Source organism: Bombus vancouverensis, chromosome 11 (assembly GCF_051014615.1).
Source record: "Bombus vancouverensis nearcticus chromosome 11, iyBomVanc1_principal, whole genome shotgun sequence".
NCBI lineage: Eukaryota > Metazoa > Arthropoda > Insecta > Hymenoptera > Apidae > Bombus > Bombus vancouverensis.
In genome coordinates this window covers 12,534,259-12,552,457 of record NC_134921.1, presented here as the reverse complement: position 1 = coordinate 12,552,457, position 18,199 = coordinate 12,534,259, and the positions used below count along the sequence as shown (strand labels likewise).

At 42.7% G+C, this 18,199-nt stretch overlaps 1 protein-coding gene across 5 annotated transcripts in view; it reads right to left on the bottom strand.

The window, feature by feature from the left end:
- The window catches only part of LOC117154870 (uncharacterized), a 50,745-nt gene that overhangs the window by 8,487 nt on the left and 24,059 nt on the right, over positions 1-18,199 (bottom strand). For 3 of the 5 annotated variants that reach the window (XM_033330243.2, XM_076622771.1, XM_076622772.1), the window contains 4 exons: positions 9,261-9,337; positions 3,198-6,297; positions 2,585-2,786; positions 2,170-2,283 (listed from right to left, as the gene is read on the bottom strand). In XM_033330243.2, coding sequence (XP_033186134.2) covers positions 2,170-2,283; positions 2,585-2,786; positions 3,198-6,297; positions 9,261-9,306 — 3,462 coding nt within the window. In that variant the 5' untranslated portion in view covers positions 9,307-9,337. Of the gene's footprint in view, positions 1-2,169; positions 2,284-2,584; positions 2,787-3,197; positions 6,298-9,260; positions 9,338-11,598; positions 11,753-18,199 lie in introns of all 5 variants that reach the window. The other 2 variants (XM_076622770.1, XM_033330246.2) reach the window with 2 other exon arrangements.

Genomic DNA, 18,199 nt, shown 5'->3' with positions numbered 1-18,199 from the left:
AATATGAAAATTTGTATTCTCCGATTGTAAGCTCGCGGTCACGGAGTTTACAGTAGCCGTTGTTCTCTACCAACGAATATTACGTACACTTCGAACGAATATCATCGAAACAGTTTCCAGGGAAATTCATAGAAAGTGCAACAAAGAAATATCTCCGTTTATTAACAAGTCTCGTTTTCGTTGCAGTGGCGGGTGCCGCTAGTCTCGTAATTTCAACGTTCATCAAGGATATCGGCAAGGATCGTGCTTCGTCTTAACATTAGACACAATCCTGTCATATCTCAAAAACAATCATCGAGAAGAACAATCTGCTGTTTTAAATTGTCCTTATTTTGAACGAGACATAGAAAACTGAGGAATAATATCTGCCGATTCCTCGATGGACCTTTCTAATGTTAATTCGCATTGTTCTTCACGTGAGAAGCAAACAATCTTGAAACATCGTGCAGCAAGCTGTGTGTTTCTTCTGTCGAAACACGTTCCGACGATCAGTTTCGACATGGAAACACGCGTGAATGAAATACACGAGGCGAAAACCAATGAAGCGTTGATGGTTGCTCGGTCTAATAGCCGATTCAAGGACGAGCATCGTGTCTTTTGTAGCGAACAAACGACGAGGTGCATCGTGTTTTTCTCGCGGTTGGAACCGCAAATGATTTTGTCCATTTTTTGTTTTTTTTTTTTTAAGAAAGAATTTCACGCCCGACCGGAAACGAGTCTTTTAAATAGGAAATTGAAACGCGTTTTCGCGATTTCTTTCCCCTTCCTTTGATCTTGAGCGATCGTTACATCGTAACCGATCAGTGGCAGAGTTAGATTGATATGCAATTTTCTTGTACTATTAACGAAAGTAGCACAGTTAGCCTTATTTGCCAAGACAAGATAAATTATCCTCGTCTTCGTTACGCTCTCATTGCTTTTTGTATTTTTACTTTCCCGATAATTTCATTGTGAAAAATGATTTATTGCAATTTATCTCAAAATCGTGATTCCATCTTTCGTACACATAATTCTAATACTAATGACGATGCTACCAACTGACAGACGATGCACAAATGTAATTCGCTGTAGAAAGGAGTATATCTCTGTCTTCGATGGCAAAGATTTCTAACAAACTTCACGTATCTGTAGTCATCCAGTTCGGTCTACGCGTTCAAACTTGAAATGCGTTGCAGTGGATGCATCGACGTGTAAGATTCGCGAAATTTGCATCGATACCAACGTCGAAACGCGTGTTTCAAAATGTCCGATGTTTCCAACTCCGCTATTATTATCGTTATCAGAGGAATGATAAAGAGCAAAAGATCAAAGACTAGAGAGAAATGGGCGAAAAGGTGATTAATGGAGAGAAACTGATTTATCGAGGAAATTTATTTCCCAACAAATTCTGTTCGATATTCTGACGTCTGCATCGATGCAAATTAATTTTGATGCCGATTCGCCGATACGGATCTACGTACATTGCCACATGACCTTTTTAAACAATTAAAAAAACACTGTATCTTTGCGTGAAAAAGCGGGACGAACACGGACGTAAAAGTGCAAACACTCACACGCACACGCACATGTATTTATCATTAGATGTTACGTACACTGGAAGTAAATCACAAATATGGACGGATGAATACGTAACACGATGCGAAATGAGCTTAATGCAAGCAGGAGGAGGCCTTTTTCAGAGAGTATAGATCTTTGCTGACCTGCGTAACTGGGAATCTCGTTTCATTAGTCTTGAATGATACTTTTTCGTGCGAGTGGTGCCAGCCGATAAGCGTGCGACGAATGATAACATAGTTTCGCGTTCTTTGACTCGCGAACGTATCGACGAGATAATCATCGATTCGACGTGAATGTAAAGGAATGAGTTGATTTTGGGTGAACAGGATATTCATCCGTCCGAAAGTGACGGCAGATCGTACGGTACGAACGAGAGTGTTTAACAAGCAAAATGAAAAAAGCCACTTGTTCGTTAATTATCGTTAATTATCTCGAGTTAGAAAAAATTTAAGAAACAAATGAGATTTGACCGTATCGTGATCGACAAGGCGTGAATATCTCCATAGGATTCGAATATATAATATTATCGAATGTTCAAATGAAAAGCAGAGTGCGTTTTATTTATCTTGGACGAAAGTAAAAAGTATTGATTGATAAAAAAGAAATCGTTACCAGAAGACCGGTGAGAAGAACCAGGCAAATCAAGGCAACCGAGGAGACCACGACGACCGCTATCGCGTTTCCGGAATCTGGACCCTTTTCCTGTACCAGAAGAAATCTGTGTATCTGAAAAGAGTGGGTCAATCGGCGGAACACGTTAACTAAATTGTATTATGGACATCGGTTAATTATCTACAATGTGATGCTCGACGCTGAACTCAAGTTTTGTTCGCTTTCGACCAAGAAGACAAGTAGAAATAAAGTTACGGCGTTCAAATATAGCATCACAAAGCTCAGAATCGTTTTTTGTGAGAAAATATTAAGATTTTGACTCTGTATAAATTATCAACGACAGATATATATGCAAATACACGTTGTAAAATTTCGTCGACAGATCTCTTATGGCTATAAATTACGATAAACTTACGGTAATCGGGAACTTGACGTGGTCCCGCGAATCCTCGTACAAACTGGGCAACATTTTCGTCATAGTGCTGTCGAACTTGCCAACTTCGTCGACGACGTAAATCAAGATGGTCATTATGGGCATGTCGGACGACGATGGCGTAGTATTCGGTGGCTCCTGACACGGATTTTGATGGAAAATAATTTGTTTGTCGGATACCGGCCTGTAACGGGAGACGACGAAGATACTATCTGTTAAACGTTAAACATATACCAGCGACGTCGAGAGGAAATTATAACGTGTATTAACCTGAAAGCAACGCACGGTTCCGGAAACTCTCGGCTACGTGCCGCTGGTTATCGCGAGATTTGCTTTAGACCCACGATACTGCCAGTTTCTTTATAAATAAATTTATTCTATATCGAGATGAAAATCGACTAGGTCAGGTACTTTCTAACCTCCGAGTCTCCCTATTCCACAAATTTATTTACTCCGCGTGCACTCGATTCGTTGCTTCGTGACAGTTTCGTGCGTAATTTTTCCTTGCGATAATAAAAAATTGACAAATTTATTCGACAGTGGGAGAGTTCTTTACTTACGGAATAACTAAGGAGGAAGAAATTGCGACACTCACTTGTCCATCCCGGACGTCAAAATGTTGGCCAGGGTGTGCCTCAATTTGTCCATTTGTGGGCACACGTCGAGCGAGGTGCCTTCCACGTCGATTCGAACTAGCGACGTAATCTCCTCCTGGTCGGGTAACACCGTCGCGTCGTGCGCCGTGACCGACGGTATGTCGGAAACGGTTGCCGGGCTCGTGCTACTCGAAACCGGGGTCCTTGGCTCGAGACCGATCGGGACAAAGGGGCTGGAAGTAGCCACTCGCGTGGCATCTGTCGTGTAAACGTTCGGTATCGACGTGAATTCCACGGGGGACTCGGTAACGTTCGCCATGAAATAGGAATCCTTGGAATCCTTTGAAATCGTCTGTTCCGTTCTAATCGTGGTCGTCGCGACATTCTCTTCGCTCGTGGTGCTCCAAGAATCCGTCACGTCCATCGTTTTCTCAACTTCATCCAGGCTGGTCGAGCTGCTGTCGGTTTCCTCGTCGACGAAACTCGGCCGAGTCGTAAACTCGTCCTTGGACTGTATCGTTTGGCTCGGTATCGACGTAGGAACGATCGTCCGGTCCGTCATTGGATTACTCGTGGCAGGAATTTCGGTCTCGCTGATCGACGACGTATTCTCCGTGGTCGATTCGTTGCTCGCTGTCGTGGTGCCTTCGTTGGGCGTATTTTTTGCGAGTAAATCCTTAACCGTAGGCACGACGGAAGTTTCGTTTGGCAAATCGCGTCCCTTGGGTGGTTCCTCGGTAGCGTTCCGCCAGGGAAAAGTGGTCGAATCGGACAGGCCAACGAACTCGAACTCGACGTTGGTAGTAGTAGGTACGAAAGTTTCCTCGGGGCTGAGAGTGCCACTTACACCGGAAGGGATTTCGTTGGTTCCGTTAGCGTCCGAGACAGTTGGTGGTTCGGTGACGTTCCCTACGGAAGTTTGTTCGATGGTGGTCGTGGGCAAGACGGTGGCACTGTCCGTTGCTACTTTGACGGTGCTCGTGTCCGTGGGTGTAGTGGGGAATATCGGCAACTTCTCGTCGGAAAAATTCCCTTTGATCAGTGGATACTCGGTGGAGAGCTCGGTGGCGTTGAGCGTGGATCGTATCAGCAGAGAACCAGCTACGTTCGTCTGCACGTCCGCGTTCGAGAGCATTCCGAGGTCCGTTTGCGGTTCGACGGGTTCCGTTGTTAAAGGTGTGGGCGTTGTCCGAACCGTAATCTCCTGCAAGGAGGCCTCGTAGGTTCGTTTATCGCCACTCTCGGGCTTCGCGCTGACTTCCGTTATCCCGTTTCCAGTCACATCGACGTTCCCCATCCCAGAGGTCTCGCGGCTCTCAGCCCACCGAGAAACGTCATTTCCCGCGCTCGTCGATTTTTCTCCGCTCTCGTCGATGCCCTTCTGTTCGCTTGATTTCTCGACCACGGTCTGATTCGTCGGTCTAGTTTCCTCTAATCTAAGCAAAGGCGCGGTCGTTATTTGAACGGACGGGCGTACCTCGGTGCTCGAGATGGTCGATGATTCGTTGCTTACTTTCTCGTAATAGGTCGGCTTAAACTGCTGGATGCTATTCTCCAACACGTCCGAACCTTCGGTTACGACGAACTTTTCTTCCGACTGTCCCTTGCCGATCGTGTTCTCCAAAGCAGAAGCTTCTTCCGTGGTGACGTCCAGCTGGTTACTGGCGTTACGAATTGGCGACTCTTTAGGCAATTTCGTGTAAGGATAGGGTTTCTGGTCCGCGAATCTGTCTGTGGCGTTCTTCTTCGCGACGATCGTTCTCTTCGAGCTTGCAGACTCGAACGCTATAGTTCTTCCTCTGGGAACCGGACTGGAAATTCCTTGAATCGTGGAAGATTCTTCGTTCGTCCTTTCGGTGGTAAGCCGCGCCAATTTCTCCTGATTTTTTTCCTCTATTTCCTGCTGTTTCTCGTGACTGGTCTCGTTAGCATTCGCAGAATCGCGCAAAAAGTCCTTGTCCCGATTCGACGTTCGATTTAATTCGTTGGCAAGGCCAGCGTCCTTTGACGTCGAGTTTTGGGATTGTCGATCGATAAACCGCTGGATCACGGGCTGAGTCACGTTCCCGACGACCTCCACCTCCTCCTTCGGATGGTGCGACTCGTGAGTCACCGGAATCTCCTCGGTGATAAAATTTGTCGCGTTTTCGAGAGGCGTCCATTTGTCAGCCGAGTCGGTCTCCACGCTCTTCTCCGTCGAGATTTTCGAACGGTGGCTGTAGTTGACGTACGTGTCATTGATCAACGAGACGGACACGTCCTCCTCTTTTCTCTCGTCGGCCTCCTTTAAGTCCGGAACTTCCGAGTTCTTCACCGGACCCTCCGCCTTTTTCTTCCTTTGCTGAAACTCTCCGAGGAAACGAACTTTTTCCGGAGCTGACTCGTTCTCAGGGTTAAACGTTTCTGATTTTAGCCCGGAATCCGTGCTCGCCTCTTTCGAGGAACTCGCCGCTTCTTCCTTCGCGTCTGTCGCGCGTTCCTCTTTCACCTCCAAGCCATCTTCCGACGATTTCTTAGCTTCTCTTGGTTCCTGCCTCGAGGTATCGTTGGAGCGTTCGACGAACCCGGTTTTGTTCTTCGTCTCGTCGACTTTTGATTCCTCCAGCGCCGGTTTCGCGGTTACCGTGGTCAAACCGTTGGTTCCGGATAGCCTGTAAGCGTCCGCGGATATCGTTTTCGTGCTAGAACTCTTCCCGGAAGTTCCATAGACGATTTCCTCGAGCTTGGATCCGCTGTTGGCTGAATCTACGGTCGATAATCTGTCGACTTGATCGCGCGACCTGATTCCTTGCAACTCGGTATCCTCGTCGATCGGCATTGGCACTTTCTCCTTGTCCACCGTTTTGGCATCTTTTACGAGCTTATCGTCTACCGTTTCGAAACCTCTTTTAGTCGAGTTGTACGGTCCGACGGCTTCGTTTTTCGACTCTGCTAAGGGAAACTCCGACTCGTCTCTCGATGGTATTTTGTTTAAGATCGTCTTGTTCTGTTCGAATATCGATGTTTCCGATACGTCGGGGGTGAGCAGCTTCTCCGAACTCGACGATGGGTCTTTCGTCGCGTCCACGGCGACCGTGCTGAAGAGCAGCACGAAAACACCTGAAACATATCGGTTAATACCGGACAATCAGTTTTAAATTGTTCGGAAATTGTCGAGAATGTTTGTTTGTAACTTTAAAATATGTAAATCGCGCTTTAAAATTGAAACGATTGATTTAGACAGCGTTAGGTATCGAGGTTACAAACGAAATAATACCAAAATAAAAAAAGAATTACACCAGATCAAATATTCTGCCACTGCATCGTCTATCGAGATTTCCAAATATTCGCGTAAACCGGACTATTTTGTTATTAACCAACGCCAGTGGTATTTGATTTTCATATTTGTGTTATCTACAGCAATTACGTAAATCAAACTAGTAGCGTGCTGCAGTGTATATGTACGCATATGTGTGACTGTGATTACAATCACGCTTATGGTTACTGTAGTTGAATTAGACGGGATAAACAGGAATTACAGTAAAATAATAACAAACTGAATGGAACTGGAAGATAAGAGCTCGCGCGTATATTTCGTGTAAACCTTCGCTTAAACTGTCTTAAATGTTCGCAGCAGACATATTTAAGCGATTAGTAACGTCGCTAAGTATTCTTCAACAAAACGTGTTTCTCTGTTAAGTGGTTCGAACGTGTCTGCAAGGTATATCGAAATTTACGTCAACATTGTACGTAGATTATATTATCTTCTTTCTTAAACGAAATACCGTTTGTTACGATAAAGACCAGATGTTTTAATAACAATATCAGGAACAGAATGAGAATGCGTATTTTTAGCTTCCTCGGAGTTATTCATGATGTTGCTATTACCTTATTTTTAGATTTACGAACATTTGGAAAATTGCTGGAAAAAACATAAACTCTACGTTCCACGCAGTCAGACGTTTAACGGATAAATTATTTTTTAAAGAGAAGAGAATTTTATAAACGAAGGCATTGCCACGAGTTCGTTTCAAAAGCGACTGGATTCTACAACCGATAATTCTAGTTAAGTATACGTCGAGTTAATTGCTATAAAATTATCGACCGTTAAGGGTTAATCGCTACTTTATCTTGAATCCAGTAAACGAGGGGCTGATCGTTGAATCGGTGAACCGTGAACAGTGTCGCGGACGATCGACGTATCAGCGATGAACACGTGCAAACGCCGAGCCAGGCGATGGATATTGACAACGGTGACTGGTTCTCACAGTGAGTTGAAATAAAAATGACCGTGGAGAGCGTGGACGAAGCTCTTAATGGATCTAAAAACCGGTTGGCCGGGAATTGCTCAGCCAGCCATCGAGAAACGATTCATGAACCTCTATGATGTAGTTTGCCGCGCATTCTACGCTACGACGGATGGAAAAATGTGTATGCAACGCGGTGTGTATGTTCGCGTGCCTCTGAATGTTAAACAGACCACGGGATTATGCAGAAGATTTAAGTATGCGCACCTGATCTCTACCGATGTGGACAGGTTACGTGAAAATGTGTACATGGGCGGGTACGATTACGAGGTTTCTGTCGCGGGTTTCGATCGTGTTCGACGACGTTCTTTCAGCATCCCTTTCAGCAAAACGATCGAGTGTTGCGCAGTTACAGTCGTAGAAGTAATTCTATCGCTTCTGCGAATTCCGGCTTGAAACTTGCTTCTAACAGAGGAGCGAATAACGAATGAAGTGTGAAATAGCAATGAAACTAGAAAATGTTGACGCATATTCTACGGTAGTTGGCTAGTTCGATGCTTTGGAAACTGGCGATTAACAAGCAATGAGACGGAATAAAGTAAAGTAAATTAGAGGTTACTCGCACAGAGATAATTGTATTCCAATTATACGTACAACACTGGTGAATTAGTTATCTCGCGATTGGATTAAATCGCTTTTGGCAATTAGAAACTAGAATATTTGGGAATTAGAAATGTTGCCTTTGTCGGTGAACGTTCTTTGAAACGGTCCAAAAATCGTTCCAACGTAAGCATCGAACCACGCGCTTTCTAATTCTTTAACCGATTCGATTCTCGTTTTGCATTCTTCGCAGAGTCATCAGTTCGGAACGGATCATCCGGTAATAATACGGATTCGGCTGGAAACGCCGAAAGGAAACTTTCGATTTCGATTTGTACACAATGAACGGATATAGGAGACTTTCGATTTCGACGCCATTATTTCTTTTTCACATCGATCCCGCGGTCAACTTATTAATCGGTGATTACGTTCCTGTAACGTTCCTGTAACTGATAGCCAGCCACGTTTCCAAAAATTGTTCGTTTCGATCTTTGAGAACGCGAAATGAACTCACCGGAGACCCGGAGGAAAGTTGAACGACGTGGCTTGGTTCGAGCGCAACGGTAAATTCGTATTGTCAAGGCAAGTGTTACGGTTTCAGCCTGCAGTCCGGCACGGCATGGCGATTCTAACAGTACTTGATGGCCGAGCAGCGTGGTTCGTGTAGTCGCCCTCGATTGCCAGCCTTTACGCGATGCAACAGGATGCATTCGAGCGATTCGATTCTCGGTCCAACGGAAACGCGGATCGTGCAGTTACGCGCGCGTGAAAGTTATGACGAAATCCTTGCTGCGCGACCATTTATTTCTCAATCGTGACAGATACGCTCTCGCGGAGCTCCGTAGAAAGCGCTAGATTAAGAAAAATCACCGAGGTTAATGAAATCTTGATATTGCAGGAGAATCGTTTCGGATAGAACGCGTGCGTGCTTAGCTGTGGTTCGATCGCATAGAAATAGTAATCTCAAATCGATAATACAGGTAAATTACCTGTGTAGTCTGTGTACGTTTCTGTTCGCTTATATTCTATCGCACTCCACGCGAATTAGATTTCGTACAGCGTGTCGATGATTTTTAGTATCAGAACTATCGACAACTGTAGCGTAAAACTTAAAATAAAAGATATTAAAATGGCAGGTAATGGGAAAAGTACGTAATGCAAGTACACGTTATGCGTTTACCGGTTAATGAATTGCGCAAATCGACCGATCGATTCAGCTTTGTTACGTATCCTTACCTGTGCATACTCTTAACACGAGTGGCACTCTTCTTCTTCCAGTCATCTCCACCGTTCGTTAGACCTCCTCGCGGAATCTGCAACGAAAATTACAATTCGATTTACACCTACTCGCAAACGACGTTTTACCTTCTGTATTATTTATTCTAGCAATTAGAGGATAGCGTGTTACCCGTTACATACTCATTTTCGATAACGCGTCGAGTAAGAAGCTGAGAAGCGTTTAAAATCCTACATCGAAATTTTACTGAATGTTACTTAATGATAGGAAACGATCCAAGTGGAAACATTATATCGCGAAGAACGATTAAATTCTTCGTTCGCTTCTGCTCAAAATGCCTCGCAGTTTAGTTTAGTCGATAGCTATCCAATCAATGGTAACGAAGATGAACGCTTTGTGGTTTCTCGTATCGGTAGCTCCGTGGTTTCCGGCAAAAGTGGCGCGATTTCAATCTCGCAGAATGCTTACTGCAACAAATTGAATTCCGAACGTTCTACAGAAATAAAAAGATTCGTGTGAATGACTAGCGAATGCGTGCTCTAGAGGTAACGATCGATAAGAGCGATTCGCGAGATAAAGCGTGAAATAAAATATTCGACAGACCCAAAATCGGCAGCGATGCAAATTTTCCTCACGATTTCCATGAAAATCGTCGGGGGAAAAAGAGAATAGTCGCAGTGGAATGCAATGTCGGAAGTAAAATTCGAGCGGAACTTTTATCTCGTGTTTCGCATCGACCGTGTCTCGTTCATTGAAGTTCCAAAGCTTCTATGGTCGAACCTTCTCTAATTTGACGTCGGAATTAGAATAACCAGACGTCGTTGTATTCGTTACATAAATCCGATGTCCCTCCGACTATCGATTTATAAATCGTCGTGTCCGTGTCACTGCCACTTATTGTCATTGACCAAATGATTGCCAGACCCTCCTACCGACGGCGCGTGCGGCCGCTCCGGGCTGATCACGCCGTCACTTTCTACTTGCACGCTATCGTTTCTGACGCTCGTACTGCATTTTCCTTTGCAAAGATTCATTTTTAAGCGCTGCACATGGTTAGGCGGTAATCGTAATACAGCCGGGCAGTGACTGATTTCACCTCAAAAAATAAGTCGAAAATATGGAATATAATTTTTCAACGACGCTTCGTTTCTGAAAAAGTCCGCCTTGAAAATTTGTCAAGTATACTTCAACTTGGCTAGATGTCGGTTAGGTGAGAAAAAACGATAATGAAGCATTTTACGAAAAAATGTTACTCTACGTTTTCGATTTATTCTCAAACGTAGTTTAAAACTGGATTGACAAAATCTCAGTATACTTGTCAAATATTCAGTCGATTTCCTCGAAAACGAAATCCCTGCCTGATCGTGCTACGATAACCGCCTCGCTTTGCGTGCAAAGAAATCTGCGCTGTTCCTTTGCCTCGGTATCTTTTCTACGAAAGAAGATAAGTTAAATGACAGTTATAGTTATAGCTTAGGGACATACCTCAGAGACGAGAATGTTCGTACGACTTCGGCAATCTATTGTCTCTTTGAAGATAAAGCTCGAGCGAAATGTGGGAGGAAAAAGAGAAGGAACGCGGATACGTGTGACCTGGTTCGCGACACGATTCACCTCGCTGGCTTTAATCTATATACAGTTGAAGAACCAGCTGGAATGTTTTATAGAAGCATCTGGCGACGAGTTTCCGCCCGATTTCGGCTTTACGTTCCGGCGCATAAACCTTGCTAAAAGAAATTTTAGTTAAAGGCTTATACTTGGCAATGTTAGTGGATTAGAGATTGAACTCGGACAGATCTGAGAGTATTTCGTGGTAGCTCGAACGGAGGTAAAGTTTCGAAGCGACGCTGATTAGGCAGGAAATGCGGAATCATGCGGAGAAACGTCGTGAAAATTGTCCGCTTCCTACGTTTGATTTTATTTATTCGCCGTATGTTTCGAAGGCAGCAAGACCGTTCGCGTCATAAGCCTTGACTTTCTTTTTCTTCCTAGTTCGTTCCAGCACTTGACACTAGGTACTCGTCTCAACACCGGAGCTTGTTTTAATTCTGAACGCGGACATTTTGACTTTCCTTCGTTTTTTCCCCTCATTATTTTCCTACTTTTAGTCCTAAGACTTTTATGCTCGATGACTTTCTCGTATTTTCGTTGGGATGCAGTATACGCTGCTCTGTTTACTGTAAATATCAAGCAAAGTTTTTCGATCACATGCGAACGATATATGCGATAAGACTACGTAAACGTAAATTTCCAGCTTCATTTTTGTAACGTCGTATGAAAAACGCCTGCCTGAAGTACGGTTAATTGACATTACAAGACACATGCATACTACCGTACGTGAATGAAGCGGCACACACGTGGACGTGTACTATACACGAACAATCCAGTTTCTTTGCCCTCGCCGACCCGTATCTGTCCTCCCACGCACGAGATTGTTACTAATTAAGAATTCGTAAATTCAGCCATGCCACGACGACCGACAATAAGGACACTGTGAATTTAAAAGAAAAAATGATGTCAGTCTAAAAAGCTAATTACATTCGATGGTCGTCAGCTGCTTAAGGCTATGGACGATTTTGTCGCAAATAAATATCCCATCAAATACGACTACGCATACACATATGCAATTGCAAAATGTCGTTTCTTGAAATATAGGTATAGTACTTTAATCTCGATATTTTACACCTATAGTTTGCACCTGACACGACATTCCGCTGAATTGTGATAGATAAGGTTGGCTATCGAGATCATAGGGTTTATGACACGGACGCCAAACTAGGCTATTTTCTAGGAAAACGTTAATCGATACTTTACAGAAGACTGTTCGAGCCAGATGTCAGGGCCTAGAAACGGCTTTATGGTCGCAGAGTGTCAGCATTTCTGGGTACTATACGAACGACTGGGCTGGTCTTGGCGTTTGAACCCTCGGTAACGATGCACGTGTCATAAACCCTTGAAACCGCGCACCAGTTCGCAAACACTAAAGTCGTTTCTCCTTCGACCTAGTCACTCCATTCATTTGTGCTACCATCTTACTAAATTTTCAGTCGTTCCGTGAGAACCTAGTCAAACGCGAATCGTTCATTTCTGGTAGATTTGTTCTTTAGCGTGGATAGCGATTGGTTGGTAATAGAAAATTTAGCAAATAGTATCGGCCCGTCGAGTTCGGACATGGAAGAAACGACGTTTCATACGCAGATCTTTCCTTGAGACGAACAACGATCGTCTAAAATATGAATTATTTTCAAACTAAACGATTTTGAACATTTCCTGGGGCAATGAATGATTCTCGATGCAAATATTTAAACAGCGAGTACACGATGGAATGCAATTAAGAGTCGGTTAATTATAGAGTACATTTACAGACAGTGAACGCAATGGGAGCACGTGTATACGTCGATACGGTGTATGTGTTGAAAGCTTTCGCACCGTCGTCCGTATCGTTTATACTTGATGACACGATACTAAATGGAATGCGAACCATTCGACGTTTCGTCATTCCACATTTGTCACGCTCTTCTTTTTCTTTTCCCTTTTCCTTATTTCGTTGGATTCTGCGTTTCTTTTGTCGCTCTGTGGGGACAATCGAGTTTTACCAAGTGTCAGGAATGCTACGAATTCCTGATATTTGAACGTTTTCACTGACATCGAGAGGTTCTTATAAGATTTAACTTCGTAAGATTTCCATCTTTTCAATGTGTCTAGATATATAGCGTTAATCCTTGGATCCTTTCGTTTCCAAAATTACAGCAAAATAAAAGTTGCTGGTGTTTTCTACCATATTTTGTAGCAGGCAATGATTCATACGCACACAAGCTACATCCTCAATGTACCTCGTAGGAATCATTTAGACGGTCGTTCAAAGGAGGTCGACCTCGAGATATGTCAATTAAATTAATACAAGTTAGACCGGCCGGGGAACGAGCTCTCATTTCGTGCGACGTTCTCTCGTACGAAGAATTTTATTTGCCTTCTTGATCTGACAAACAAGATCACTTTTCATTTGGACACATTTCTTCATTACGCTACGCGACGTATATTTCACAATTTGTGACCCGTGTATCTCGGCGCTCGTTCCACTCTTAAATTGGTTGATTATGCTACGCCTAAGTAACGCAGACGCCAAATTTATTTGTTATTTTATGCTCATCTCATTTCATTTCATTCGAAGAACATACGAAAGCCAGGTCCGAGTAATTTATGATACGGTTATAAAACGAAATGAAAGCAGCAGGACTGCTAATAAAGCACGATTATCTTTTATTCCTTTTCTTTCGATGCATTGAAAATACTCGCTACCTGCTACGGTATATCTTTTTATCGTTTTCGTTTGAAATTCAAACTCTCGTTACGTTATTACGTTATTATATTATATCTTCATAATTAAATTTTTATTATACATTGGTTGCACACTTGCTACGTTAACAGATAAAATCTTCTCGCTATATGGAACACTTCATTATGTAAATTAAAAACGCTCTTCGTATTTTATGTCTCGGCAAGTATCCTCTGATTCGGTATCTTTTAATTTTCCTCTTAACGGTGTTTTCCTTCGTAGATGGATGTTACAAGCCCTTCGAGAATAGTTATTAATAAAGATATATCGATAAGCATCATCGTTAATGAAAATATTGCTCGCATTATGGAAATGTAGAAACAAAAGCTAGAGAGAAAATAACGTTCTCGTATCGTCTCTTATTTTAGTCGAACGACTGCGTTTTTCGTGGAAGTTTAGAAAGTGCATTTGTTTGTAACACGACTCATATTTTTGACGAAGATATAGCATTCGGTGTTTCTGGCCAACTTTTTTCATTTCGGCCAGCTGTAGTTGCACAACAGTCGTCGTTGTATCGGATAACTGTTCAATCGGCGTGCTTGTGAGAACTCTCGACTTAGAAGCAGCGCATTAAAAGCTGCCTTTTCCGCCTCCACCCTTTCACTTTCGCGCTCTTTGTCCTCGCCGATTGGATTGCTCTTCTCACGATGATAGAAAAAACCATTGCATTCTGAGCGTGCCATTCACTGCCGGAGAATTGGACCATAGTGCCATTTATTTCGCAGCATCTTTACGAGAAACGCGAGCCTAGTTTCGTGTGTCTCTTGCTCTCGAATTTTAAATCTAACGAAACTTATTTCTCTTATTTCACAACTCGTTTTATTTACGAGGAAGCTTGGTAATTATATACGAAACGCGACATCTGTTATTAATAAATTCTATATGTTATTTATTCTGGAATACCAGTGACCGTATTGAATTAAGATACAGCGACGTTGAAAATGTTTTGCAAGGAATTGCAATGTCTGTTCAACATTCATTTTTCTCTTTCAATTATTTTTCCCAATTTGTTCGCAGCCATTCGTTTTCCATTTATACAAAACGTTTCTATTTATATCCGTGAAACTGCAACGCAGCAGATACGAAGCAAGTGGTTCGCGTGATTAAAAGAGAGAAATATATCGGTTTTCAATTAGCTCGAAAAATATTGTTCGTAATACGCACAGCGTGTCTGTTTTTCTTCATTCTGCATCGAACGGGATATCCACGCGGCGAATAGAATTTTTCCACGGTCGGACTGAATTTCATCGCCAGATCACAAAATTCAGCAGCTCGAACCGATAAATTAACCGAATGCATTTTGAGTAGACATCGAATAATAAACAAATGGAGAATTTCCGATCGATATGAATTCGACTCTGACGAGTGTATCGTGTCGCATCACGCAGAAATGGAATTCGATGGAACTGAAACAGGGCGCCGTTCCTTCGAATAAATTCGACGATGATAATTAAATCGCGATGTGATCAAGGGGGCTTATTAACCGAGATACTGATCACGATCCACAGAAATTAATAGCGAACGAACAAAAGAATTCTCTACGCGAAACGTATGGTCTATCGAAGGAAATAAGGAATAGCATGCACGAACCATATGAATATATCAACAACAATATTATTATCATTATTAGGTATACTTCGTCTAACGATCAGGTCGCGGTATAATTGTTGCTCACGGGTATAAAAATCAGTACAGTTATTTGAAACAACGAATCACAACGTGTACAACGAGGTCTCGTGAAACGCGTGTCACCGTGATCGCATCTCGTCCCTCTTTTATCTCTACTTAATTATACGCCTCTCTTACTGTCGCGATACAAGATAATACCGTAACGTTGAGCCACTATTTTCTAATCATTCTTCCACGAGAATTTATCGAATAAGCAAATTTCAGCTGCCATGTTTTACAAATAATGGTGTTCGTTGTTCGAAACGCGCAGAAGAAACTCATAATAGTGTGCGTGTGAAACTTTGATAGCGCGATTAAATAATTTTTATGAAATCCAATCAATTCAAAATGAATCTTATAGTTTTACTTTTAATTCCGAATATTTCCATAAACAAAGCAATCTAGGTACAAGATAATGTTAATTAATTTCAGTTACACGTTTCAAGAATATCGCAACGCTTGGCGAATCTGAAACGGTGTACGATAACATAGAAGGCAATTAAATAACAAACGACGGACGATGACCACGCTAGCACGAATAAGGATGAACAACAGTTACGAGTTCGTTCTCTACAGGTTTACGAGAAAGAAGTGCACGGTAGAACGGAGTGCAATTCAATTCGTTACAAAGCGACGCGAGCTTTATTTGCCGTGAAACGTTTCCAATTTGTCGCTGATAAATTTGTTTTTTAGTACTTATGGTAAAGTGCGTGGCCATTTTATCGCGTTTTATTCTCCCTGCGGAACACGTTCCCGCGTTTTCACTTAATTAAATTTATCCATCGCTGCCGCCTTAAAAAAAAAGGAAAATAACGTGCCAATTGCATTTTCGTTGCCTCGACAAACCATACGAACGCGTCAGAGATATCTGTTTTATTCGCCGTTCTATTTCATATCATCGATTCGATGTGCGGAAATTTCGGAACGCGGAGCCAGACGATCGCCAAGACCATTGTAAAAAAAAATTGTTATAAAATCAGAACGAAATTAGTAGCTCGCGTGATTCTAGCACCAGCCAGCGAATTAATGGCCGTGATGCTATTTTTTGATCCGTACTTTTCCGCAGAAAGTTTCTCGTTCTAATAAACCGGTTTACTTCGATCTCCTTTGAATATGCAGAACTCTCTCCGATACACTCTGTTCATTCAGTTTTAATAGACAATAAACTTAGTCATAGACTATAGGAAGCAAGAGAGAAACAAATTCGAATATTCTCAGCCATTTCAGCTCTTTTCAAACCCGTGACGAATCCCTTGAAAAGCCTGAACCACGGTTTCAACGTAACACGTACAACACGTATTTCTTTCATTCCGTGTATCGACAGGTATGGAATAGCCTGAAACGATCGCATTTTGTCACGGATATTCCGAGGCGAGAGAAACGCGGTACTCTCTCTCTGAAATGCATCCATGATGCACGAGGCAAAGCACATTCATAGCCAAGATGGCGTGTCGATATGTACGACACGTCGATCGATGGTTTCTCGTCGAAAACATTGTATACCTTACATTTTTCCTTATCTCATTCAACTTTTACACGCCTGTATCGCTAATCTTTTTCCCTTCGACTCGAGTTTCGCCATTCTTTCCGTTCTGTTTACGACCTTCCTTCTTCGCTCTCTGCACCTTCGTTTTTATCTTTCCCCGTTCTATTTATTTCGCTGTTTTTCATTATTTTCTCGCGATTTTTATAATTCCACTTTCTTGTCGAACTCTACTTTCTTGTTGGTGTCGATATCGCTCGCAGTATCCACTTCGCATGATAATTACTTTACACGCGTTTCTCCTCCTTCTTTTTCTACTTTTTCTTGGCAAATCTCATTCACGGTTAGACGTATTTCGTTATATTTTTAATTCAATGTATTCAAGTTTCGTAGTATAACATCTTCGCGACATCTTTTTTTTACGTGTATTATTATTCGTCTCGTTTTTCAATGTTTTTCACAAGTACTCGCGTCGTTTAATTATTCATTCGCGTCTGTTGCATCAGCTTCCTCTATGACCGCTCACTCATCTTTGTAAGCAACTTTTATATCTTCCAAAAGTTCAGCTTTTTCAAAGAAACGCGCCCCTCCTTTGCCTTTTGCGCGGTAAATATTTTCTGTCCCATTCTATCCACCTTTAGCCCTATCTTTTGTTCCCCTCCGTTCCTTCTTTTTCACCTTCCAGCTTCATGCCCCGTCTCTTTTTTATCGTTTATTGTAACAGTGTTTCATGTACGTACGAATCATTAATATTTATGTCTCCGATATTTAAACTCTTCTTTCTCCCGTTTTCTTTGTTACGTGATCGACGAGATACGATAGCTAGACTATAGACACTAGTCATGCAGACTTGTGCAGGTATTTTCCAACCATTGTAACGCAGGTCGCCCCTTTTCTAGCGCAATAAATCGTCTACGAAGCAGACGCGTCGCCCGAAAATGCACGAAATCTCGGGAATCCGACTCTCGACCATTTTTTGGCGTCCAAATGTCGCGCCTAGCCTACGTTTCCAATGCCGACGTCACTGGGAAGGCGATTCTAGAGGTCTAGATTTGGTCAGGCACGCGATAACGTATGCAAAATGTCCTGGAGACGGCCGGCATCTTCGTCGGTTTCTCTTTTCCACATTTCCATGAATCCGAGTACGAGGGAGGAAAATTTGCTTCGAAAGGAACGCGCTCTCGAATCTACACGCTCCAGCGTAAATCTAATTACGATCCGAGTCTGACTCTAAGTCGAACTTTAAACCTAACTATGTAAAATCTAAAGTTAGTTACGCGAGTAGCTAATAAGCACCTTTAGGAATAAACTTTAGCTCCGGCACGGACACTCGGACCGACCTTTTAAACTTTCTTCTTCAACGCTGTCGTTTCCTGTCGAAGTTACTATATTCCAGGATAAATTTCTCGAATGGATCGCGCCGAAATAAGAGACACAATTTTACTACGGTA